This window comes from Chiloscyllium punctatum, chromosome 11 (genome assembly GCF_047496795.1).
Source record: "Chiloscyllium punctatum isolate Juve2018m chromosome 11, sChiPun1.3, whole genome shotgun sequence".
Taxonomy (NCBI): domain Eukaryota; kingdom Metazoa; phylum Chordata; class Chondrichthyes; order Orectolobiformes; family Hemiscylliidae; genus Chiloscyllium; species Chiloscyllium punctatum.
The window spans coordinates 39,731,508-39,759,097 of record NC_092749.1 but is presented as its reverse complement, the minus strand read 5'-3'; the positions used below and the strand labels follow the sequence as shown (position 1 = coordinate 39,759,097).

The window sequence follows — 27,590 nt, the reverse complement described above, 5'->3', positions numbered from 1 at the left end:
CCTCCCAATCATAGACCTTCCTTTTTTGTTCACCTCCCCACCTTCCTCTCTGTCACATGCTCAAAGCTTGTCACATCTCTAATTTTTTTTAGTTTAGATCAGAGTGGTGCTGGAAAAGCACAGCGGGTCAGGCAGCATCCATGGAGCAGGAAAAGTTTCCAGCATCTGCTGTCCTCACTGTTGCCTACATCTCTAATTTTTTCCACCTCTGATGGAAGGTCATATAACTGAGATATTACATTTGTCTGTTGTTCCACAGAAAGCAGGCCTTCTGAGATTTTGTGGGATTTGCTATGTTTATTGTTTTTATTCCATTATGTGTAGATTTCTACATTTTTTTTTCTCTTGGGATTCTAAAATTAGTCTTGCTTTTTTAAGGCATTAGTACAACAACAACATCTTGTCCCATTGTGTTTAAACACTATATCTCATGGCATTGCCACCAGAGTATTATAATGTAAAACATTGCTTTGAGCCACATAAGAAGTTAGGAGGAGACGCAATCAAATGCTTGGTTAGAGGTAGTTTTCAAGGAGGGAAATGAAATAGAAAGAGTTAATTTTTGTCTGTAAAGACCATTGAAAGGAAATCTGAAATTCCCATAAATAGCTGAAAACATGATACAAAAGGATTTATGTTTTAACATGTTTACTGTAACAGACAGATTATCAGCACTATTTACTAAATAGATTTTGGAGGCAACTTTTACTTTAAACTACAGAACAGAACTTCTTACACAAGCAAAAATAACCTCTAAACCAGGATATGTCTCTCTGTCCTTTTTTAAGTAGGCATTCAACTCTCCTGGATTATATAGTTATTTTCATTTTTCAGTGTGGTAACTTGTTCTCTCAGAACAGTTCTTCGCACTAAAGGATTACATGAGATCCTTACACAAGCTAGCTGAACAATTCCTCTCAAATTTGGTGTTTCCAAACAAAGCATGAACTTCCACTTTACACTTCAAATATGCATGTAAAATTAATTTGGACAAGATAACTAAAATAGAGACCTTCAAAAGCAGAACATTTTAATTTTTAGTTACTGATCTTGTTCTTTTACTGAGATCATCTCGATCAATATAGATCAGAAATTATATCAATCATCTTCCTGTTTTTTACAGACTGATTCATCCTCTTCCTATAAGCTCAACTGGTATAATAAAACATTATCTGTCCTATTTTTTGTTTAAAAAATGTCTGACGTCTTATTTGCTGTTTAGAGCTTTTAATATAGAATATTAAAATGAAATAAGCCTCCATCATCTATGCATACATTTTCTTTATTTCCTAGGCACTAGCTTCATGTCTTCAAATTCAACATCAGAATCTTACACCAGCTTGATTTATAAGAGTGTGACCTCTCCAGTTTACACTATTTTGAAAGGGGTGAGTGTCCTCCTTAAAGCCATGATTTCTTTAAGTAATTTAGACTAAAGGAGTTGAGTGCAACCATTTGCAACTATATCTTTATTACTCCTCACACATTTTAGCTAAAGTTTTTAATGAAGCATTTTTGCCTGATTTTTAAATTCCTTTATTATCCTAGTTTAGTGTGTGGGTAGGTAAACCTTTACCGTGAAGTATGTGCACAATCAAGGATGATTGTGAGGATGCATACAAATGACATGTCATTATGAAAACAATCTTTAAAACTGTAACTATTAGGTGAAATCATTGATGGAAGAATCACAAATTTGAAATTCTGCTAGAAATCTTTTTTTTTGCCAAAGGATTACCTCAAGTCCATTGCACCATCTTTGATTAAAAACCTATTTCTGCTATGAAAATTGTTCCCATGGACTTTGTGTTTCAGTGAGTGAAGTATGTCATTTCTATTTTGTGTTTCCCAAAAACTGATATTGTTATTATTCATATTTGTCCCTTTTTTTTTGCTACCATTATGGCCCATTCTGCCCCAGCACCAAAGCTGAGAGCCTCCAATATGTTGAATATTATTGAGTGAAAAAAGATTGTCCTACAATCTAACCTTAATTCACCTTTTCTCAAGTTTTGCTTTACTATTCCTTATTATTGGCCTTCACTGACCTTAATATATTGCTCCTAATTTGATTCAAAAATACTATTTAATATCTTGCCTCCTTAGATGTTGCTTCCTCCCGCTGCCACCCTCACTTCTCATAATAGTAATGGCATTTATTCAAAAAGAGAGGGAGGCAGAAAGTAGAAAACTGTAGACTAGTTAGTTTAACATCTTTCATTGGGAAATTGCTAGAATCAGTTATTAAGGAAGTAATAGCAGGTCATTTGGAAAGTTAAAACTCAATCCATCAGAGTCATCAAGGTTTTATGCAGAGAAAATCACGGTTGACTACTTTACGAGAGTTCTTTGAGGATGTAACGAGAAACGTTGAATTCTGTGGATGTAGTATAGCTGGAATTCCAGAAGGCATTTGATAAGGTGCCGCACAAAATGTTAATACACACGGTGAGGTCCCATGGGATTACCGGTAATGTATTCAACTTGGATAGATGAATGGCTAATTAACAGAAAGTAGACAGTCAGGATAAATTGATCTTTTTCTGTTTGGCAGGATGTAACTAGTAGTGCGTCACAGGGTTTGATCATCAGGTCCTAACTGTTTACAATCTGTTAAAGGCTTGGTTAACCAAATATACAGACAACACGAAAGTAAGTTGCAATGACAAATAAGAAATTTAAAAGTGGATATGGTTGGTTAGGTGAATGAGTCAAAATTTGGCAGATGGAATTTAACACGAATAAGTGTGAGGTTACCTTTAGTCAAAAGGTTGGAAAAGCAACTTATTATCTAAATGGACAGAGACCTCGGAGCACTTCAGTGCATGGGGGATCTGACTGTCCTTGTGCGTATATTGCAGAAATGTATTCTGTAGGTATAGCAGGCAATAAGGAAAGCAAATTAATTTTTTGGCAGTTGTTGCTGAAGGAATAGAGTTTAAAAGTAGGAAAGTGTTGCAGCAACTGTACAAAGCATTTAGTGAGTCAATTCAGAGGAGGTTCACTTGATTGATTCAAGGATTTGTTTTATAAAGAGAGTTTCGGCCCATACTCCTCTAGAATTTAGAAGAATGAGATGAGATGTAACTGAGGTATACAGGATGCTAAAGGAGATTGACAAAGTAGACATAGAGAAGATGTTTCCTCCTGTGGAGCAATCTAGAATGAGAGGTCATAGTCTTAGAATATGAGATAGCAGATTTAAAACAAAGAAAAGGAGAAATTCTTCTCTCACAGGATTGTAAATCTGTGTAATTCACTGGCACAGATGTGGTGGATGCAGGGGCATTGAGTAAGTTTAAGGAGGGGACAGACAATTTTTTAATTAGTAATGGATTAAAGAGTTATGGGGAGTGGGCAAGAAAGTGGAATTGAGGCTGAGATGAGATCAACCATGATCATATTGAATGGTGGAGCAGACTCAAGAGGCTAAATTTCCCACACCGACACCTATATTTTATATTCCGTTCATAATTTGTTGAAGAAACATTTTCACATTGGAAAGGCTGAATTGCAGAGTAATTTAGATGAAAATTACATAGAATTTCTTTATATACACCAAGTGGATTTAAAAACATGTGACAATTATGTTGTAACAAAAACAAGACACTTTAGTTCACCATGTAACAAGGAAGTAGTAATCTAGATATGAAAGAATAAATATGGAATTCAAATTGTTTTAAAATTATAAATCAGTACACTGTTTGTATAGTACAGGTGCTGGAATATATAAAGATATTAATATTTAAGTTATTAATTAAGGACACAAACTATTGAAAGAAAATTACATCATCACTTTTTTCCATCCCTTACCTTACAGGGATGAAGTAAGCTGAACCTCTGAGTTGTCTCAATCATTCTGTATGTGGTGGTGGGAACCAGTTTTGAAATTGAACAGATTGCATAAGGGATTTTCAAAATTCAGTACAAATATTAACTCTTCACATTTGTAGAATTTCAAGCACCAGCATAAAGCCAGCCAGCTAACTCTCTGAAAGGTACCTGCCCATAAGAAATTTGTGCAGCAGAACACCCCAGCCAACCTAGAGAAATCTACAGAGAAAGTTTGACATTCGAAGATGACAACTAGATTTGAAAGTGATTTGCTGTAAATTTAAGAGAGAATTTCTCAGACCAGTATTGTGGAGTTGGAAGTAGAAAATAGGTTTAAGAGAAAGGGGTTGTGAATAGTTGTTGTTTAATATTCTCTTTTGGACTTGAAGAATAAAATTATTAATTTTTTTCTTTAAATATTGAAATCTGGGTTAGTTCTTTGCTTCTCAAAATATAACCGATTGCAGCATGAGGTGAGCTTTTCTGTGTGTTGGGTTTATGTTATCAGAAGGGTTTACCCCGTGTCGTAACTAGCCACTCTCCCCTACATCAAAGACATCTCGGAAATGACTACCATACTACTCATACCTCATGGCATCACGGTAGCCCACAAACCCACCAACACACTCAAACAGCAGCGAATGAATTTGACCCTATATAGATAACAAACAAAACTAATATCATTGACAAAATACCTTGCAAGAACTGTAACAAACACTACATTGGACAAACAGGCAGAAAACTAGCTACCTGGATTTAAGATCATCAACTAGCCACAAAAAGACTTGACACACACTCACTAGTAATTTTACATACAGATGAGGAAGGACACCACTTCAACTGGGAACCCATCCATCCTAGGATAAGCCAAACAGAGAAACAGAATTCCAACTGGAAGTCTATCAACAAACACACTGATTTGGATCCAAATTACCATCCCCTGAGAAAAAGAACAGGAAGTGACATCACTGGCCCAAGGAAACCTAAACACACAAATAGAAAGCGGGCCATGCCACCTGCGCTTCATCCGGAGGCTCACTGATGATGTTACCTAGTATGGTGGCGAAACATCTAAAAATGAACCTTCCAGCTCAGCAAGCAAACCTACATCCAGAATATGTGGATGGGTATATGAATAGGAAGAGTTTAAAGGGGTACGGACCAAATGCTGACAAATGAGACTAGATTAATTTAGGATATCTAATTGGATTGAACGAGTTGGATCAAAAGGTCTGTTTCCTTATTGTACAGCTCCATGACTCTACATGTTAAGTACCAACTTTGCAAACACCCTAGATACTTCTCAAATGCACTTCTAGTTACTTTTGCTGTTGCCATGATATGTGTATATTGATCTTTCTACCACTGTGCATTTGCTGATTCTTGCTTTGTCAGACTCCACTTTCAACAGTCATTTAGTTACAACATCAGTGAATCAGTTCTGGCATTTACAAATAACATTGCATTATTTTTCAATATCTAAGAGAACCAGAAATCCCTCTAGATTTTTATGTTCAAGTCCATAACTCTCCACACACCAAATTTCTAAATTAATTTCCTTGGTCATTTTCTGATGCGTGCAGATGGTAAACAAGATATCTGACTTCCACTGTTGGCTGCAAGGTATCACTAAGTTCTAGGTTTGAGTAAATGATCTCCTTTAAAGATTGCTGGGTTGTATTGCCTTTGTTTATGTCTGTCGTAACATTTAAAATATTAAACTTATGGTCTGTAATTTAATCCAGTCATAAACCTTTACCTTTCCCTTTCCCTTAGAAATATCTCCAAAAACATCTGATCAGAAGAAGTATTTCACCCACTAACTCAAATGTATCCCATTGATATGGATGTTTATTGATCAATGATTGGCATTTTCTTCCATTGTTAACTGACTCTGTAATAGATTCATAGATATATATTAAGTTGCTAATCTATTATCCCAAGAAGGGAGAAGTTCTGTTCCATGTATTCTAACACAACACACAATGACATAGAAAGCTCATTTGCAGATTTTGCTTAATCTTTAAGAAAGCAGCTCAGATTAGTACAAGCCCTTTCTCAGATGAGCTTTCCGAAACTGAAGAAAGTGACAGCTCAAGAGGAAGTTCCAGGACTTCATTGACAGGATCAGACTCTCGCAAAGGCAGTAGTCCAAGCAGTCCACGGGCCATGAAACGAGGTGAGATTTCCTTTGGATTTGTATAAAGCAACACAGATAAATGAGAAAATGGGAATCTGTGTAAGCAAATGATAAAATAAGGCATTAATAAGAGTTTCCAAGATTAATTAATTTCTTCATTGTTAATTAATTAATTGCTAACCTATGTTCTGATGTTAATAACCTTTAAGCGGGTTAGTAATAACATGTTTATAATAGCATTGCCTCCATGTGCTCCATTTTTGCATAGTATCACATGACTTATTTCAAATAAGCACCATGAAATAGAAACAATGACAACTTAATGCAATGAAATACAAAGGAACCAGAGAATAACTTACGAGTATCAGGAATGTTATCCTGGCCCATTCTCTTGGGGTTTCTATCCTGTTTTCCATTATGATAACTGCAACACATGCCTTGCTATGTTCCCAAGCCTATCTGGCTTGTCTAGTACAAATCTAAAACTATTCTCCTGTCAAATTCTACAGTAGAGGAACATTGCTGAAACTACATATTTCCTATGCTGTTGGGCCCATATAAATAGTGCTGGATGTCATTAGTTCACACTCAATATCTGAAACTTGGAGAAAAGCTAGTGATAGACCATCACAGAGAATCTTCACAGCATTTATACCAGTCAAATCAGGAACACTACCAATACCCATGTAGCAATGTGGGGACAACAGGATATGTTGCTGGATATTGCAGGAGAACAGAGCTGTTAATCTGCAAATGCGTGTATCTAAATGGCAGTGTCAAAATATAAGTAAATAAAATTAAATCCCAGGGTCTGGTAGTACTGAAGAGGCAGAGAGGCTGGAGATAGATTTAGACCAGTTAGCAGAGTGGGCAAAGAAACGGCAGATGAAATACAACATTGGAAAGTGTGACACCATGCATTTTGGCTGGAGGAATAGAAACATGGACTATTTTCAAAATGGGAGAAAATTCAGAAATCTGAAGTGCAAAGGAGCTTGGGAGTTCTAGTCCAGGATTCTCTTAAGGTGAACTTGCAGGTTGAGTCAGTAGTTGGGAAGGTAAATGCAATGTTGGCATTTATTTTGAGATGACTAGAATTTAAATGCAGGGATGTACTTCTGGGACTTTATAAAGCTTTGGTTAGACCACATCTAGAGTATTGTGAGCAATTTTGGGCCCCATACCTCAGGAAGGATGTACTGGCCCTGGAGCATGTTCAAACGAGGTTCACAAGAATGGTCCCAGGAATGAAAAACTTAACATATGAGGAATGTTTGAGGACTCTGGGTTTATATTCAAAGTAATTTAGAAGGATGAGGGGGGGATCTAACTGAAACATATGGAATACTGAATGGTCTGGACAGAGTAGATATTAGATGGTTCCATTGTTAGAAGAGACTAAGATCTGAGGGCACAGCCTTAAAGGGAAGACTCTTTAGAATGGATATAAGGCGAATCTTCAGTTAGAGAGTGATTGCCACAGAAGGCTGTGGAGGCCAGGTCATTGAGTCCATTTAAGACAAAGCTAGTTAGGCTCATGATTGTCAAGGGGATCAAGAGTTACAGGGAGAAAGCAGGAGAATGGAATTGAGAAACTAATTAGCCATGATTGAATGGCAGAGAGGGGTTGAATGGCCTAATTTCTGCTCATGTCTCTTATGGTCTTATGGACCTGGGGAATGTGAACAGTTCATTGCATCAAGATATTCAATATGTCAAGAGTTCAATATAAACAGATGCTATTTAATAACCTTTGGAATGTCAGAGATGGTAAGTTAGAAATACTATTCACTTGCGCAGAGGAAAACTCTGGGACACAAGCACTATGCTTATACACCAATATTATATGAAAGTGAATTGGATAGTCTGCAGATCCTTCAGAATAATCTCCATATTTAAAGGAATAAGCTTTGAGGATAAATATTTTAAAGTTGAATCACATTAGCTTGAGTGTTGAAAGATTGAGAAGTGATCTAGTCAAGATATTGAAAAAAGATTTGACAAGGGCAGATACAAATAACTATTTCCTCCGCTGGCAATCCAGAACAAAAGGCACAGTCCTTAAATTAGAATGTGAGCTCTTTAGGGGAAAAATTAGGGAGCACCTCTCAACACAAAAAATCGTTCAAAACTAGATTTCTGAGTAACAAAGCTGTTGATGTTACACCAATTGAAAACCAAAAGATTGAAATCAACAGATGTTTAGTAGGTACGGCTCTCAAATATATTAATCAAATTTAGGATGGTGGCGTTGAGTAACAGGTTAGAAATGCTGAATCTGATCAGTTGAACAGGATTGTGGAGACAAATAGTATCCTTTGCCCTACATTGTTGTAGAAATCACTAAACTGAGTTCAATTTGAAGTGGGAATGTGGTAATAATGTCTAAGGAAACAACACCATTTATGAAATATATTATGAGATGCACAGTTGCATTATCTTGTGGATGCACTGAAGACATCCTTCCTATAGAAATTTTTAAAAATAATTTCCTCAGCAAATGTCTGTCTTAATTTTGTTTTTTTATTGCAGGGGTATGTCTTAAATTAAAATACTGACAGGATTAAAAATATTTGCAAACGCTCTTAAATATGGTCAATACTCCTGAATCTGGAGAGCTCTATAATCAGAGAATCGTTCTCATTGTGGGAATACAAGGCATATGTATTCTATTGCATGTTTTACTCAAGATCAGAATGCAGTGCAATGTAGTGTGAATACAGTTGTGCTTGAATATATAAAGCAATAAAGTTTGTGGATGTGCAGAGCTCTTGCTAACCCCGTTTTCATAATTTAGACATTATGCACTCTTAACTTGGGCTTAAATTTTGCTGCTGGGTTGGGAGCAGAGAGTGAAGACAGTTTCTGGCTTTGCAAATGGAACTCTGAGAAAGTACTTCAGAAATTTGCAGTTTGGTTCCAGAGGATCAAGGTTTTGTGGGAATTGTGACCAACAACCTGTGAAGGAATTCTGGGTTCCAGATGGAGAGGTGGATTTGACAAAAGGCTGACTTCCATGCTCCAGCACTAGTGTGAAAAAAAAATACCAAAGGCAACACTCACCCCTAATTCTTCATAGTTCCAATATCTAACACCACCTCCATGACTTTGTCCTTCTATCCTTCAAGCCAACTCACCAGCATCCACCAGGGGCTATCTTTAGGACCCATGCTGAGATTATAGATCAAATTCTGTGTGTTGATTGACTACTGCACTTTTTCAAAAGCTCTCTCATTGATTTTTCTTTTGAGAAATCACTGTATTTAACTTTCTTTAATCCCTGTAAAAAGAAACATTCGTTGTTGTACTTTCATCTTAGAATTTTGTAATTAATTATAGCTGTTAATCAACCTGTGAACTGACCAGCACCCAGTGTGAATGTGACAAGTTATGAAATCAGTCATCTAGCATGATTTCTGAATATTTAACGACAGACTTATGCCCACAGACAGACTGAAAAAAAAAAGCACTGAATCATTTTTAATAATGCAGACATTGCTTCAAATTCTTAAAGGCAGGTGATTTAAAAGCATTGAAAGCTTGATGGCTCCAACTGACAGCTCCCCTTTACAATTCCAGTGAACTTCTGTTCCAAAGGATTTATCCACTTTTTACTTGGTCACATCTACTTTGAACAATTGTAAAAGGAACTTCTCCCAGAGATATCCTGACCGCACAGCCAAAAGAGTACCTCACCTTTCCAAAATGATACCGTACCTCTGCATAGAACTCTGATGAGCTTATATTTTCTCCTACCGGTTATGTTTTTAGAAATCCTGACAGTCAAAATAAAATCTGACAAAACAGCTAAAGTTTAATTTGTGGAGTTATCTCTGGACCACAGATATGCACAGTTTAACCCACCAACCCTCACCAACCCCACCCCCTGACCCACCTCTGCTGCTCTCCTGCAAAAATGGCAGGAGCTGGGTTCATGGGAAGGAGTTCCTGATTTTGGCCGCGAGGGCCATTTTTATGGATGTGGATTCTCTCTGCCTGTGAAAGAGTAAAGGATTTTATCTTCTCATGTTACAACAAGCCTTCAGATTATTTTATTTTAATTAAGACACAACTAAAAGGGCACTTCCATTTAGGCAAAGTAAAATTAACCCATATTTCCTAAACCTGAAGTAAAACATCGAGGTGTTGCATAGTCTAGGGATGTATCTTAAGTTCCAACAGTTGAGAACAACAAAATTCAATCTCAATGCATGTAAATAAGAGGAATTCATCAGCTCAAACCTTTGAGCCCTGAGGGGGATATTCTGTCTTTTCATTTTGTGTGGAAGATTGCTTTCTATAAGTATACAGTTTGTATGAATATTAATGAACATATTCTATGAATATTTTGAGCAGGAGTATCGATGTCTTCTATGACTTCAGAAAGTGATTACGCCATTCCACCAGATGCATACTGTACAGACACAGAATGTTCTGAGCCAGAACAGAAACTTCCAAAAACATGTTCTTCCCATTCCATCGATAGTGGCAAAAATGTAAGTATTTATTCTTGTCAAGTATGAATACTGCTCACGAGCAGATCAAAGTAACATAGCAATCATCATTCAGAGATCAAAAGTTCTGTGGTTGATCCACTAGCTGTGCTTCAGTTATTTATCTTATCACAGACAATCCTTAAACATTGGGAGTATTACACCTAATCCCATTACTCCAGGCTTAGATATAAGGAAATCAATTAGTCCTCAATCTTGATCATTATCCAGTGAGCATCATTTAAAGTTTTATGTTTTCGATCACTGACCAGGAAAAAGATTTTAAAAATCATCCGTCACCAGGTTTTAATCCAATGGCATTATTTGAAAACACTAGGTTTCAGAGCACTAATACCTGATGAAGAAACAGCACTCCAAAAGCCAGTGTGTTCAAATAAACCGATTGGACTATAACTTGGTGCCATGTGATTTTTGATCTTGTCCAACCCAGTCCAACACCACCACCTCCACATCATGGTGTCCAGGAACAAAATTAAATTCAGCTTAGGTGGCCAAAGTCAATAGCATAAACACTACAGAGGTGGGTTTGTTTACGTCAACATCGTAAACGATGCATGACTAGAATTGCCACAAGTTCCAGTGCTTCCTATTCCATCTTTCATTCCCTGTGGTGCAAACTACAAGACTTGGTACTTTCTTGCTGGTAGTGAAAAACATTATTATTTGATTCGAGTCCCACTCTATATACTTACTGCTCAAAATGTTAGTTGGTTTCAATTAGAAAGTTGTTTTACCATGTATTGTTTATTTAATGTTACCTTATGTAAGAATACATTCTTTCCAAATCACCAGTAAAATGACTGGATTGAAATGCTGAGTTTGAATGTTGTCTGATGTGCTTAAAAATGAGTTCTGTTATTTTCTTCAAATGCATATTTTGAATAGTGTGACCTCTTTCTCTGTCTGAAGGCAGATGTTTGGAGATTATCCATTGGTGCTTCACTTTATAGTTTTGATCTGAATTTTGTTACTACAATTTATGAACTCCTGAAGGTCTTGATTGGAAATTTGACATCCACACAAATATACAAAATTGACCTGTTGAAGATGAGCAGAAATTCTCTTAAAATTGTCATCAACATCTCTGAAGAATATGCTCACTTCAAACTAAATAAATCTTTTTGCAAAGTGCAAGTAGTGATCCCAATTACCATCAATTAGTTTGTAGTTTCTCTTTTTGAGACAGATGCATCAATTGGATAAAAAAATAGGTCCAACTAAAATTTGCTTCACTCCCTATCCAGTTATAATGTGACAAAGTAAAACACAAAACATTTTTCCAGTAATGCAAAAATAATGTGCACAATGATCCATTGTACAGGAACTTTTAGAAAAGTCTGGATATTTGTTAAAAATGGGAGGAAAAGTGAAAACATGGAAACGGCGATGGTTTGTCCTTAAAGGTGGTGAATTGCTGTACTACAAATCACCAGTAAGTAACCCTGTTACTACTCTGTTTTAAACTTATAAAGTAACTAGTTTAATGCTATCCAGTAAAAGCATTACAAATAGGAGTCAGCATGTGGGCATCAAGCCCTGTTCTGCCATTTCATATAATCGTGGCTGATTTTACCTACCAATTTCCCTTGCTGCCCTATTCCCATATGTCTTGATGTTGTAAATGAGCAAAATTTCATCTCTGTCTTGAATGTAATCAGCCACATTCCACAGCTCTCTCGAGTGGAAACTTCCAAAAATTTACAATCTTCTGAGTAGCCAGTATGAATGCCATGCATCAAGTGGCCTTCTGATGTGCTGTAAAACCCTGTAAGAAATTTATGATTCATTGAGATTACCTCTGATTCTTCTCAGTCCCAGAAATGTTTCTACACGTTTTTGATTTATGGCTGAAGTAATGGAATATTGTCCCTTGTGATATCATTCACTTTACCTGCATTATCTTCAGATTTAAAAATTCTGAATCCAAATTATTCTTTAGCAGTGATGTGCTGAGCGATATGCTGGTTAATTTCATATGAGATTGGGTCAGAATATACCAGTGTTACTTCTATAACCATAAGACCATAAGATTTGGGAGCAGAATTCAGCCCATCGAGTCTGCTCCACCATTCGATCATGGCTGATATGTTTCTCAACCCCATTTTCCTGCCTTCTCTCCATAGCCCTTGATCCCCTTACATATCCAGAACCTATCTATCTCTGGCTTGAATACATTTAATAGCTTGGCCTCCACGGCCTTCTGCAGCAATGAGTTCCACAGATTCACCACCGTCTGGTTGCAGAAATTCCGCCTCATCTCTGGTGGAAAGAGTAATCCCTTCACTCTGAGGCAAGTGCCGTTGGGTCCTAATCTCTCCTACAAGTGAAAACATCTCCACTCCACTCTATCCAGGCCTATCAGTATTGTGTAAGTTTCAATGAGACTCCCCCACCCGCCCCATCCTTTTCATTTCCCACCCATCTGTAGGGTGGCTCATGGTTAGCACTACTGCCTCACAGCACCAGGGACCAGGGTTCAAGTCCAGCCTTGGGTGACAGTGTGTGTGTGGAGTTTTCACATTCTCCTCTTGTCTGTGTGGGTTTCCTCAGGGTGCTCCAGTTTCCTCCCACATTCCAAAGATGAGCATATTAGGTAGATTGACCATGCTAAATTGCCCCGCAGTATCCATGGATGTGTAGTCTACATTAATTTGCTCTGGGAAATGCAGGGTTACAGAGATAGGGTAGGGATGTGTCTGGTGGGATGCGTTTCAGAGGGTTGGTGCGGACTCAATGGGCTGAATCGCCTGCTTTCACACTAAGGATTCTATGATTCTAAACTCCATTGCGGACAGACCCAGAGTCCTCATTCTCTCCTCCTATGACATGCCCATTGTCCCTCGGATCATTCCTATAAACCTCCTCTGCACCCCCCTCCAAGTCTAGCATATCCTTCCCTATGGGGCTCGAAACTGCTCACAATGTTCCAAATGCAGTCTGACCAGAGCTTTATGCAGCCTCTGTCATACAACCCTGGTCTTGTCTTCTAGTCATTTCAAAATGAATGCTAACATGGCAGTTAAGAAGGCAAATGCAAACTGAACCTGCATGTTAACCTTAAGAGAATCCTGAACTCTGACCCCCAAATCCCTTTGTGCTTCAGATTTCCTTTTCCCATTTAGAAAGTAGTCTATGCCTCTATTCTTCAGCCCTTAGCCCATCATGCATACCCAGTCAATAGAAGTTGTGGCAGGAACGACTACACACTACTCTGTTTTCGGCAATTATTAGCTTGCAATAATTGAGTGACTCCATCAGGTGATGAGGATTTTCATGCAGAAAGGATAAGAGTGGGAAACCCAATAAAGCTTTCATTCATACAGCCTGATCTGCATTTCAATCTAGAAAATATTAATAATCTTCAGACTACCCAGATTAACTCCTGAAAATGAGCCTATATTGTATACACTAAAATCTGGTTTCTCTTATCTCTAAATCCAGAGTGATGTCATCCGTAAACCACAAGGTCAGATTGAGCTCAATGTCTCAAATCACATTGTCAGGTGTGACGGAAAACAAACAATTCAGGTAGTATTTTTAGTCACATTTCTCTAACACAGTGCTCCTTTCAAACAACTTTGCAACATTAAGTCATTGAATTTGCAAGTATCCTCTGACAACTACATGCTTGAAGGTGCTTATACTCTATGTATTTCAGGGAAGTGAAAACAATCTATTTTTTAAAGAAACGTTTTTGGAGGTTCCAAGCTTCAATGGTGTGTCCCTAGAATCTCCAACTTTTATTAATGCAAACCATGCTATATTTGATTTTCAAGTTTAGGTTGATAATAGTTTAGTACGAGTAGAACTTCCCAACATGCTACAAGCCTGCAACAATCTAAAAAGGCACATGTACATAGAACTGTACAGCACAGGAACAATCCCTTTGGCCCATGATGTTGTGCTGAACATGACGCCAGATTAAACTAATCCCATTTGCCTGCCCTTGGTCCATAACCCTCCATACTTTGCATGTTCATGTGCTTATCTAAAAGTCCCTTAAATGCCCTATCGTATCTGCCTCCACCACCACCCCAGCAGGGTGTTCCAGACTCCTCCCACTCTGTAAAAAAAAACTTGCCCCTCACATCTCCTTTGAACTTTCCCTCTCACTTTAACTGCATGCCCTCTAGTATTAGACATTTCAACTCTGGGATTCTGACCGTAGACTGTATCTATGTATCTCATAATTTTATAGATTTCTTTCAAGTCTTCCCTCAGCCTCTGCTACTCCAAAGAAAACAACCTGAATTTTTCTGGCCTCTCCTTACAGCTCATACCCTCTAATCCAGGCAGCATCCTGATAAAGTCCCACACAAGAGGTTAGTGAGTAAAATTAGGGCGCACGGGATTGGGGGCAAAGTACTAGATTGGATAGAGAATTGGTTGGCTAATAGGAAACAAAGGGTAGTGATTAACGGCTCCATTTCGAAATGGCAGGCAGTGACCAGTGGGGTACCGCAGGGATCCGTGCTGGGACCGCAGCTTTTTACAATATATGTAAATGATATAGAAGATGGTATCAGCAATAACATTAGCAAATTTGCTGATGACACAAAGCTAGGTGGTAGGGTGAAATGTGATGAGGATGTTAGGGGATTACAGGGTGACCTGGACAAGTTAGGTGAGTGGGCAGATGCATGGCAGATGCAGTTTAATGTGGATAAATGTCTGGTTATCCACTTTGGTGGCAAGAACAGGAAGGCAGATTACTACCTCAATGGTATCAAATTAGGTAAAGGGGCTGTTCAGAGAGATCTGGGTGTTCTTGTCCACCAGTCAATGAAGGCAAGCATGCAGGTACAGCAGGTCGTGAAGAAGGCTAATAGCATGCTGGCCTTCATAACAAGAGGGATTGAGTATAGAAGCAAAGAGGTGCTTCTGCAGCTCTATAGGGCCCTGGTGAGACCACACCTGGAGTACTGTGTACAGTTCTGGTCTCCAAATTTGAGGAAAGACATTCTGGCTATTGAGGGAGTGCAGCGTAGGTTCACAAGGTCAATTCCTGGAATGGCAGGATTGCCTTACACGGAAAGACTGAAGCGACTGGGCCTGTATACCCTTGAGTTTAGAAGACTGAGAGGGGATCTGATTGAAACGTATAGGATTATGAAAGGACTGGACACTCTGGCAGGAGGGAACATATTTCCGTTGATGGGGGAGTGCCGAACCAGAGGACACAACTTAAAAATACGGGGTAGACCATTTAGGACAGAGATGAGGAGAAATTACTTCACCCAGAGAGTGGTGGCTGTGTGGAATGCTCTGCCCCAGAGGGCAGTGGAGGCCCAGTCTCTGGATTCATTTAAGAAAGAATTGGATAGAGCTCTTAAAGATAGTGGAGTCAAGGGGTATGGAGATAAGGCTGGAACAGGATACTGATTAGGAATGATCAGCCATGATCATATTGAATGGTGGTGCAGGCTCGAAGGGCAGAATGGCCTACTCCTGCATCTATTGTCTATTGTCTATTGTCTAAATCTCTTCTGCACTGTTTCCAAAGCCTCCATATCCTTTCTGTAATGTAGCTACCAGAATTGAATGCAATACTCTAAATGTGGCCTAACCAAAGTCTTATAAAGCTGCAACATGACATCCCTGCTCTTATATGCAATTCCCTGACCAATAAAGGCTAGCATGCCATACGCCGCCTTTACCACTCTATCTACTTGCATGGCCAATGATGTACATTGGAGAATACAGTCTCTCCTAATGACAGAGGTACCAATATTGTGTGATGGAGCACTTGAAGATGTGTGTGCAGCCCATAACAAATTCAATTTTAGAGAATTTTCTCCTCTTTGAACTTGTGCAGCTGGTACTGTTGGATAGTTCATGGAAAGGAAGAAGATGAAATTGATTGATTGCTCAGACAAGTAAAATATCTGTTGTATATTGCATATCTCTGAGGATAGCTGTCCTCAGTAGTATCCTAGAATTTACACAGGCTATACCTGTGGCAAGGTTTGGTTATAGTTCAGCTTGAAGTATTTGATACAACTCTGTAACAGCTTATTATATTAAATCAAAGCTCATTTGACAAAAGGAAATTTATGCATAAGTTCATCTGGTAAATTGAAGGTTAGAGATCTCTGCTTAGAGATACAATGGGAAGGTTAAGTGGGAAGGTTATGTAGAAGTGTACAAAGATCCCTTTCCTGTCTGTCATCCCTTTCTTCATTGTTTCCCACCTGCAGCAGGCATAAATGAGGTTTTTCCATGGGGAAACTTCACCTTCCTCAACTGCTCCAATAGTGGGACAGAAAAGCGCACCACAGTAATTGACAGAAAAGTTTGTGAATAGTGGATGAGCAATAGGAAAATGCAAACTAAGTGAAAAATGTATTTAAAATCTTGCTAAGATTTAATGAAATATCCTGATGAATTACTGTCTGAATGCAACTCAATGTCTAGTAACCCTGGATTTCCATTTATTTAAGCAAATAGATAGCTCTATGTTAGACATCGATGAAGACCAGGAAAATAAATAGACTTAATCATAGTATACAGATTAAACATCTTTTTTTAATTGGCAACTTCCTACCTCATTTATTCTTCTATCAGAAACCTAAGAGAAATGTGGAATGATAGTATTCCCCTTTTATTCCTCTCATTATTCCATCATTTGTACCTACGTATTGATTATTATAAATGTTTCCTTTTAGTAACTAATGTTATTGTGCCAGTTTCAGGAATATTCTATGATGAACTCCTCAAGTTAAAAAAAAAATGTGACAGAGTGTTTGACTTTTACATACATATATTTAATATTATTTATTGTAACTTTGTATTTTTGGGTTCTTAAAATAGTAACATGGGTATTTTGTGTGTCTGAAGTTAATATTCAATTCACAATTATGTAGGCTGTGGTGATTTGTTTTAAAACCGTTTTTGAGGCCCGTCTTCAGAACTAATGAGGTTTTATGTTCATTGTAGGGTTTCATGACCAAACAAGATAAGCAGGCTTCAGGTTAGAAGTTAAGAAATACATTTTTAAGTGTAAGAAAACATTCAAAGCTTAGAGAGATAATCTTTATTAGTTTGACTTTTGAGCAGTTCTTTGAAGACACTTCTATAGACCAGTTTTCCTGAGAAAGGAAGGATGTAGTGAAACTAGATTTTCTTAAAGTAAAGAATTAGTGATCGTCCCAGACCAGAAGTTGGGATAAAATCCTAAAAAGGTTTCTTGAAACTCAGAGGTATAATAGTTCCAGGAAGAAGCAGTTCTAGTCTATAAGTTAAACTCATAGTTAACTTTGTCAAAGTGCTGAAGACAGGGACTCTGATGCATGTACTGTAGGAGTAGTGTTTGAAGGTACAAGGTGTAGTTTTGGGTACTATACAAAAGCTGTTGTTTTTGTTTTCAATTTATAAAGGAGTGTTTTGCAATTGATGGGATTATACTGTGTGTTTAAAAATCTTTAGATTTGTATTATAAATAAATAGTTGTATTGAAGGTGCAAAATTTGTAGAATTATGTGCTTATTTCTGACTGAGAGATCACTTTGTTCAAACCAGACCAAACAAAATGATATTCAGCAAACTAGGTTTCAATCTGGGATCTGACATACCCAGTAATTACATCAGCTGGATTCGTCACAATATTTGTTTGAAAACAAGTTGGCTTTTGTATTTGGGAGTAAAACATTCCCCAAAAGACTGGCAATTTTGATTACAACTGTTATTTTTGCATACTTTTGTAAGTTAGTGTGTTCATTTGACTGTCAGTCCAATCATTTACCCAACTGCAAAGATTCAGTGTCAGTGTAATGACATGTTTATTGTATTTTCTATCCAAGCTCATTACAGAAAAGAAGACATACTACCTGACTGCAGATTCTCCAAATATTCTTGAGGAATGGATTAGGGTTTTGCAGAATGTGTTACGTGTCCAAGCTGCTAGCCCTCTTTTCACACAGCCAAATATCAAGCCATCAATTGAAGGTTTACTAACCAAGGTACTAATTCTTTAATTATATATACAATAATCGATGGCCAACTTGAATGACCAGAATGTGCATTCACCAATTTGGAACTGAAATGTATTAATTCGAAGTATGTTGTTTGTGATAAACAGCTTATGTTCTAAACTTTTGATCTGGACAAATATTACCATATTACCTAAATGTCTAATTCTCATGTATTTAGGTAGCTGTAAATGTAGACACACAGGTGACTAACTAATCCAGCATTGATTGAGACAATTCATTTTCAAAACTATGTATTTCAGTTATGATGAGCTTAAAATATTAATCTAAAGAAATCAATCCTTAAATTACTTACAACAGAAGGTTTTGTTACTGCTGAAAACTGTAAAAGGTATTGTTTAGGTATGAAGATATTTAGAGGTTCTGTTGATGTCTCAAGGACAGCACTTACAAAGGTGTCATACAGCGCTGAGGTTTATTATTCAATAGCTTAAATCATCAATAATTTAAGATAGTGTTGAATGTAAAAGTTACAATAATTAAAGTCACAGAAAACCTAGCTATTGATTTAATTCATAAACAGTAACCTTGTCATATTTATTTTTTGACAAAAAATGTTGTTCTAGGTTGGGTAATCCTGCGCATTGAAATGTCAAATGAATGTTGCCAGTTATTTAGTTAAGACCAAAAATATTCAACCTACAGCAGAATAAAAGACATATCAAAAACTTGGCCAAGTTTTGGTGATTTGTTCTGAAATAACAGCCTAGCTGCATATTTTCTCACTTGAATAGTGGCACACCAATCAATTAAAGAAGATGAAAATACAAGTTTTAGGAGGAGCTTTTTGTTTTTATTTCTTGCTGTTAATGCAATGCATAGAATCAGATACCAGGCTATTGTGTCTTAAACTGAATCTAACAATTGCCTTGCAGGTAAAGCATGGTTACTCCAAGAGAGTCTGGTGTGCACTTGTTGGAAAAATTCTTTATTATTTCCGTAATCACGAAAATAAGGTAAACAGCACCTTTAAAGTGATTTTGTCTTTTCCACCCTCCATATTTTGTTCACTGATCCACAACCTGCCTTACTCTCCAGACTTGAAATATGTTTTGCTCAACATACTGAGGACTAAAGATTTGACAAACTCTTTGACAGGTTGTATGTGGAAGAGGCTGTTGTAATTTTCATACTCTTAATCGGCCCAGACAATTTTTTTTTCATTTCAATTCTTCATCTGCTTTTCCTGAACAGCTGAGGTCATAAATTTGTCATATGATACTCAGCATCTTCACAACATAACCCAATTTACCTTTTGTCTTTTTTTTCAGTGATTTTTTTTTTCTTTTTGCTTTTGCTCGTGTCTCCTTTTCTTCCTGCATCTTTTTAATTTGTTCCCTTGCTCTGTCATTTCCTTTTGTGTCCCTTGAGTCTGTTTTGTGTTTTGGCACTTCATTCATCATATGTTTGCAGATTCTCTTACAAATCAAAGATGCCCTTTTGACAAGCACTGAAGGCATAGCAACTTCATTTCAAAACTCTCATTAACAGTCCCTGGAACCACTCCATATGAGTAATCTTCCCTAGTCATATATTCATGCCCATATCTCCTACATTATTTGTTATTGAATTCTGGAATGTATGCCCTCCAGAATGAAGGTCAATCTTTAAGCCTTACCAAAGCTAACTCAAATGCTCTTCCATTCTGTTTTGCTACCACCTGACCTGCCCTTAAAAGACTCCAACAAGCACACCCCTTTTGCTGTCTTTAGAATTGCACTCTCAAGTCCCATTACTTTTCCCCTGAATGTCCATCTCCCAGACCTTGAGCTGGTCTATTAAATTGGACTGAATTTGAGGTGGTCTTGAGGGTGAAGGTAAAGTCTGTAAAATCTGCTTGATCAACTGCTGCCAGATTGTCCATTTATAACTTAAATTGAAGTGGAATCTGGGTGGTAAGCCAATCTGTTCCAAGAAGGCAGGTTGGAAGTTAAAGGACTGCCATTTACCTCATTGTCTGCAGTTTTTTTTTAAGTTTATCTATTGACTGGGTATCCTGAACCTCATGGAACCTATCAGCTTCACTGTAATAATGACGTAGTAGATTGAGAAGTTAAGTGCCTTCAACCCAACTCCTGGATCCAGGTGCTTGCTTGGGGAAATTTACCCATCCCTTAACCATCACCAGCTTTTTCCCCCCCATTTTGCCATACCTCTGATGCCAACACAATTCCTCCAAATGAAAGGCTATCAGAATAGGCAAGAAGGTGGAGTTGAAGTTAAGACCAGATGAGCAATGATTTTATTCAATAATAGAACTGGTTCAGAAGGCTGAGTGGCCGACTGTTGCTTATAATTATATGTTTGAATGTGTCATCAGCAATTCATTTGCCCCAGATATGTTTTGTGATTCCATGCACATGTTGCTGGATCTTGACCAACAAATAAACCAAAAGCAATATCTTCCAATGATGTTCCAAAAGTAAGTAGTTTCCTTGGCTAACTGTACTGACCAATATCCATGTTTAGTGTTCACATCAGAGAAGAATTTGGCTCCTGTGAACTTCCTCCTGTGTTGAAATTTTGAATGGGCATCCTCTTAGGGGGAGGCTTAGAGCTGTCTACTTTGGACAAACTATGATGTTGCTGTCCTTGTTAACTCCACCTATTTGTGATGATCCATATGGCAAATAATACCATTTTTTTTCCATGCAATCCAGGTCATATTTAAGTGTTTTTTGGACATGAAACTGCATCTTCTGGGAAGGTTAATCAGTGGAAATGCATCTTCTCTGAATTGCAAGACAACACTGCTTTTGAAATGTCCTAAGGCATTGTTCCTGTCTGCTCACAGCTGTGGTAAATTTTGGACTGTCACAATGTGAACATTCTTGGCCTTTTCTGCTTGTATGGGTACCCCTGTGATCTGGAGGATAGTCGCAATATTGAGAGCTAAACATGCTGGTAGTCCTGACTCTGCAGGTCCATTTCTGTCTGAGGCAAAACGTTTGTGGTTGCTGTGCTGAATTGCCATAGCTGTGTTGCATTGTTAGTGTTGGTTGGATGGTGAAGTTACAATGATCCCATTACATGTCTTTCAGAATTCAGACTGGTAGGATATTTGTAATAACACTCATGTCATTCTTCATTTTAGTGTATCTGCCAGTTTTATTTGGCTAAGTGAAGTTGATTGAGGCAAAAGATTTTAATGGTGAGCTTTGTGACTTTTTTGTGTGTATCATGTCTGCAGCTTTTTATTGGGTGACAAAAAGCAATCATTGTTAATGTTTGCCTGTTATTTTGCGTTAATGTAAATTCCGATTTCCTCATGTTTGTGGCATTGAGTTTAATAGAGTGGTTATGATTAGTGAGGATATTGAGAAATCTTTCAGTTCTGCTTCTGCGAATAAAAATCTCCCAAATGTCAACACAAATACAGAAGTTATTGGTACAATGTAACTGTATCGACTAGTGAAGGAATTAGTGAAAACCAAAAGGTAGCCCCTACAAACCAAGAAGTAGCCTTTGAGGAAATCTCAAGTACTTCCCCTGGGGCCCATACCCCTTCAATCTCATTTCACACACACCCTTACAAATAAGAGAGAAGCAGTCTTTCATCCCATCAATTTGCTAGCCCCATGTCTATTCTCTGTATTAAAGGTGGTTTTAAAAATATTTGTTATGCACTGTACTACAGTGCCTTTATTCACAATCTGTAACACATTTTGTTTGTTTTCAAGTTCCCATTAGGTCAGATAAACTTGGTGGAAGCAAGAGTCGAAGAAGTAGACCGATCGTGTGACTCAGATGAAGACTATGAGACGAGCAGTTGTAGCCTTCTGTCCACACATTACACAATTTCTATATATCCCAAAGAGCAGGGGCCTACCTATCTCCTCATTGGCTCCAAACATGAAAAGGTAAACTTAGAGTTGTTTAATAAGCATACCACCTCTTTTATATTAATCTATGTACACTTAGATTTGTAATTAATGTTCTTCAGTATTATACAGTGACTTCATGCAGGACTTGCATTTATGATGTGTGGTTACAATGTTGAGAAGTCCCAAACAGGTTTACAGCCAATTCCCTCTTGTGAATGTAGACATGGCAGCCAATTTATGCACAGCAAGATCCCACAAAGTGATTTGAGAAAACAAAATTCTAAGTATCTGTTTCAGCTGTTGTTTGAGTAATTGTTAGCTGGAAAACCAGGAGAATTGCCCTGCCCTTCATTGAATAGTCTCAGGGAATCTTTTCAACCAAACTCTGAGAGACCAGACAGGACTCCAGTTTATAGTTCCAGCCAAAAACAGTGGAGCACACATTCAGTATTGTAATTAATTACCAGTCGAGTTCCTGTTCCCATCTCTGAAGGGGAACCTGAAGCCAAGACTGGCCCACTCCAAGACAATAATGATATTGCTAAGACATTGTTGATACCTCAATAAAATGAGAAGGAGAAGGAGATATGTAGTTTGATTACTCATTCACAGTGATCATTTTTCCATCAGTTGTTATCAAGTGCTGGAGTATAGTCACTGTAGATTTTTGGTTAAAAATCAGACCAGTTTGAACATCACAGAATTGGTTATCTAACTGGGGCTTGAATGAAGTACTGGTGTTTTAATATGTTTTGTTTTCTTCATAGGATACCTGGTTGTATCAACTAACTATAGCTGCAGGCAGCACTAATGTAAATGTGGGAACTGAATTTGAACAACTCGTTGGCAACCTGTTTAATGCAGATAGTGATACCTGTAAGTAATATTTTGGGCACAGAGGGAGGTTATGTTAACCAAAATAAACAGTTGTGTCTGGAATCAGATGAGGGTTTTAACTCCCTTAAAATCGGATTCCTGGCCTAAATCCATCCACTCCATCTTTAATAAAGGCTGGAAGAGTTGATGGGAAACCAACCATGAAAGTAGTTAATGTGTAAACAAAATATGATAACAAGGCTATGAACCTCATAGTCATTCAACTTTTCATCATTAATTGTTTCGGCTCTGTCTCTGGACCCTCAGGAAATGTGGCAGTTATATTCCTGCAATGATTTGTCAGATTCAGAAGGTGAGTGCATTTAAGTGTACATCCTCACATCCTTCTCCCTGTAAAGACTCCATTCTATTCTACCAGATTCGCCATCTCCACCGTATATGTTCTGTGATGCTGCCTTCCACAGGAAGACCTCAGAAATGTCCTCGCCCTCGCAGTCTTCAAGCATGCCTGACCCTTTTCCTGCACTTCTGCCCTCATCTCTTCTCTTCCTTCCCACACATTGATAGGGTCTCCCAGTTCTCACTTTCCACCCCATCAGCATTCACACCCAAAGGATTATAAGCTGCCATTTCCACCACCTCCAGCAAGATGCCACCACCAGAAACATTTTGTGTTCCCCTCCCTTGTCAGCATTCTACAGACCCCTCTGGGACACCGGGTCCATTTCGCTTCTACTCTCTGCATCACCTATATCTTCCCTTGCAATCACAGAAACTGTAACACCTGTCCATTTACTTCCTCCATCCTCACTATGCAAGATCCAGACACACCTTTGAGGTGAAGTAATGATTTACTTGCACTTCTTCAATCTAGTTTACAATGTGGTCTCCTCTACACCAGGGACATGAAGCACTGTGACTGATTTGCTGAATGCCTACATTACGACCTCAATAATATCCCTGAGCTTCCAATTGTCTGCAGCTTCAACATGTGGCAGGAGTATTTCCTGGCCAACATTTCTGTCTTAGGCCTGTTGCAGTGCCCCACTGAAGCTTAATGCAAACTGGAAGAACACCATCTCATTTTCCACTTGGGGACTCTGTAGCATTCAGGACTTAATATTGAGTTCAATAATTTTAGAGTCTGAGCATCTTCTTCCATATACTTTACCCAGCCCTTATTACCACCTGCGTTGCTTTCATTCACAGCCACTGTTTTTCACCTACTAATTGTCCCCATTGTCAGCTTTTCTCCTTCCTTGATTATCCATCTTCTTGTTCCCCAACTGTCTTTCTTTCCCTGTGGACTCCATCTGCACCTATCCTCTCACTTCTTCAACCCCCACCCCACCACCCCTCTCTCCATCATATATAACACCTTTTATCTAGCTATTACTAGATCTGAACCCCAATCATCGACTGTTTTTTTTCCCACAGATGCTGCCAGACCTGCTGACTTTTTTCAGCAATTTCTGTTTTGTCCCACAAGGAACATTATGATAATGACTAGATAATTTTATTTAATTTCCTGTTGAGAAATAAATCATGGGGACAGTGGGGATAACTTACTGTTCCTCTTCAAAATAATGCCAAGGGTTCTATCAGAATAAGCACCCTGATAAATGGAGCCTTAGTTTAACATCTCATCTGAAAGACAGCACCTCTAACAGTGAAGTACTGCATTGGAGTGTCATGTTGATTTTTTTTTATGCCCAAGCCCTAGATTGGGACTTGAATCTGTAACCAATTTAGAAGCAAATATGCCACTATCTGAGCCACAACTGATGTGGACAAATTAAGCAAGATCCCAATGTCTAGCCTCTGCATCATTCAGTCACATTTATAAAAACTAAATTAGTTTTATTAAACAGTTTTATCTGCAGTCTCAGGGTTGAGTCCTGGCAAGTAATGAAAATTCTTAGGCTTGTATGTTTACTACTTAATTCATCATCTTGATTGTTGTTAACCTGTAGTCAGATGTGGAACTAAATTGACTTAATTTCTCAATTTTAAACGACTGTAGTAATTGTTATTATGCTCTTCCTAGAGATCCATAAATTTTAAAATGAGAATTTTACTTCCAGTTGATTGCTGAAATTGGCTGGGTGCTGGCAGGTGGGACTAGATTGGGTTGGGATATCTGGTCGGCATGGACGAGTTGGACTGAAGGATCTGTTTCTATTCTGTACACCTCTGTGACTCTATGTCTCTATCTGGCAGCAATTGTTTAAAAATTCAAATAGCTTCTTATCTTTCTAAGTCGCTCTTTGATCTATAATAATCAAATCAATGTCAATCCAATTAAATTAATGTCAGACAGAATGGCAAGAAGGTCAAGCCTTCTTGTTGATGGACTGTTAATCCAGAGACTCAGGTTCGAATTCTGCAGATGGTGGAATTTGCATTCAATAAATATCTAGAATTAAAAGTCTAATGATGACCATGAATCCAGGGTCAATTGTCAGAAAACCTCATCTGGTTCACTAATGCCCTTTAGAGAAGGAAACTGCCATCCTTACCTTGTCTGACCTATGTGTTACTCCAGACCCACAGCAATGTGGTTAACGCTTAACTGCCATCTGGACAATTAGGGATAGGCAATAAATGCTGACCTGGCCAGCAATGACCTCGTCCCATAAATGAATAAAAAAAAAGTCTTCTTCATTTACCCTAAACGTAAAGCAACAGTACCAAAATATAATAATCTTATTAAGCTCATAAATTTAACACTGTAATGATTCAAACATGAATAATATGACTTTTTATTTAATTTATTAATTTTTACAGTCAATTTATTCAATTATTTTACTCTGATTCTGCTCTTTGACAGATTCCCAGTTGTGGTCACACCCTACTCTGTGCTATAGTAAAGATGGAATAGTGTCTCCTCTTACCACACTACCATCTGCAGCTTTACAAACTGAAGCGCTCAAATTGTTTAAGGTAACATTGATTCACATTGATTAGTACGCACTACAATTTGCTGCCAAAGTAATGGCAAGACTATAGGCACTTGCTTTACATGTGCTAAAATAACTTCACCTTAAGGTAGTTACATGCTTGAAGGCAAAAATCCAAGAATTGACATGCATGGATCAGTTAGTTGCTTCATAAAAATGTCATCCCGCTGTCAGATTCATCATTGAAATACATTATTTGTGTCAAGTTGCTGTACTTGTATAATAGAAACAAACTGAACTCACCACGGAATGTTCATCCATTTCTGTCTAATAACTCTTTTAATAAAATGATAGTAATATTTACTATTCCAATGTCTCTTGAACTGAAAATTATAATTACAACTGTGGAGTCCATTGCTTTATGCTGAAATTATTGGTGATTGTAAAAACTTTCTCTTTAAATAAAGATCTAATAAACAGAAGACACGCCGCACATCATTAGATTCACTGCTAGGGCAATCATAGGCCAATGTATTTCACCAGTGTATGGGATGATATATATTGAATATGTTTAGTAGATTGGGTTGTATTGTTTTTGCAATATTCCCCAGGCTAATATTTTCATGTTGATTGATGGTAACATAAAATGCAATAGTAATATTTCGAATTTCATTGTCATTCATAGAATCTGATGTTAAAAATTGCATTGTGTTTGGTTATGTACCACTGAACAAATATTAAACTTCTCTTTTGGCATGCTTTCACCCAATTGTCATGAATATATTTTCTGATACAGCACTGGGGAAATATAAATGAACTGATGAATTGGAACTCAATTTTTGCATTGGGAGAGGTATTATGAAAGTACTTACTGTCATAAATGCTACTGAAGACAATATTTTGTTAAATGCAGAAGACATTTGGCCTAATGTTAAAAGTCACACAACACTAGGTTATAGTCCAACAGGTTTATTTGGAAGCACTTGCTTTCAAGTGCTGCTCCTTCATCAGGTGGTTGTCAGGTGTAACATAATTGTTGGGATTACATCTGAAGCAAAGAATCATCACTGACCCTGCAAAAACTTGGATATTGAAACTTTGAACATTTATATTAAATTATACTTGTGAGGGCAAAGAGAGGTGGGAGTCCCATTTTCACTATACATTTTGTGAAAAAGTATTTCTTGATGGCTTGTTAATAATTCTTTGAATTATGTGTCCAGTCCCCCAAAGTGAATAAATCAGTACCATCTATCAATTCTTCGGGTCAATAATTAGATAGTTCAACCAAACTGTGATCCCATGACTATCAAAATATATGTAGCTTTGCTGAAGTGTAAGTTTTTAAACTTCCAATTACTCATGTGACCTCACCCAAAATTCAAAATGGTCCCTCCACATTTCCTCAGAATTCAATAATGTGGTTTGATGTTCTTTGTCTTACAAAATATAGGAAGCATTTTCATACTATGTCACACCAGCTGATCTTGTGGTTCCCAAGATAATTTAGTCCAATTTGTGGGCAGTTCTTTTGCTGATGACTTGCATCCAAC

At 37.7% G+C, this 27,590-nt stretch overlaps 1 protein-coding gene across 4 annotated transcripts in view; it reads left to right on the top strand.

The window, feature by feature from the left end:
* The window catches only part of plekhh2 (pleckstrin homology domain containing, family H (with MyTH4 domain) member 2), a 115,997-nt gene that overhangs the window by 57,244 nt on the left and 31,163 nt on the right, over positions 1-27,590 (top strand). For 3 of the 4 annotated variants that reach the window (XR_011961817.1, XM_072580660.1, XM_072580662.1), the window contains exons 10-19: positions 1,294-1,388; positions 5,863-6,013; positions 10,328-10,470; positions 11,810-11,920; positions 13,930-14,016; positions 18,288-18,446; positions 19,352-19,432; positions 22,157-22,336; positions 23,068-23,176; positions 25,968-26,080. Coding sequence is in view for 3 of the 4 variants with exons in the window: in XM_072580660.1 (XP_072436761.1) it covers positions 1,294-1,388; positions 5,863-6,013; positions 10,328-10,470; positions 11,810-11,920; positions 13,930-14,016; positions 18,288-18,446; positions 19,352-19,432; positions 22,157-22,336; positions 23,068-23,176; positions 25,968-26,080 (1,229 nt within the window). In the remaining variant the exon portion in view is untranslated. The remainder of the gene's footprint in view (positions 1-1,293; positions 1,389-5,862; positions 6,014-10,327; positions 10,471-11,809; positions 11,921-13,929; positions 14,017-18,287; positions 18,447-19,351; positions 19,433-22,156; positions 22,337-23,067; positions 23,177-25,967; positions 26,081-27,590) is intronic. The other variant, XM_072580661.1, reaches the window with a different exon arrangement.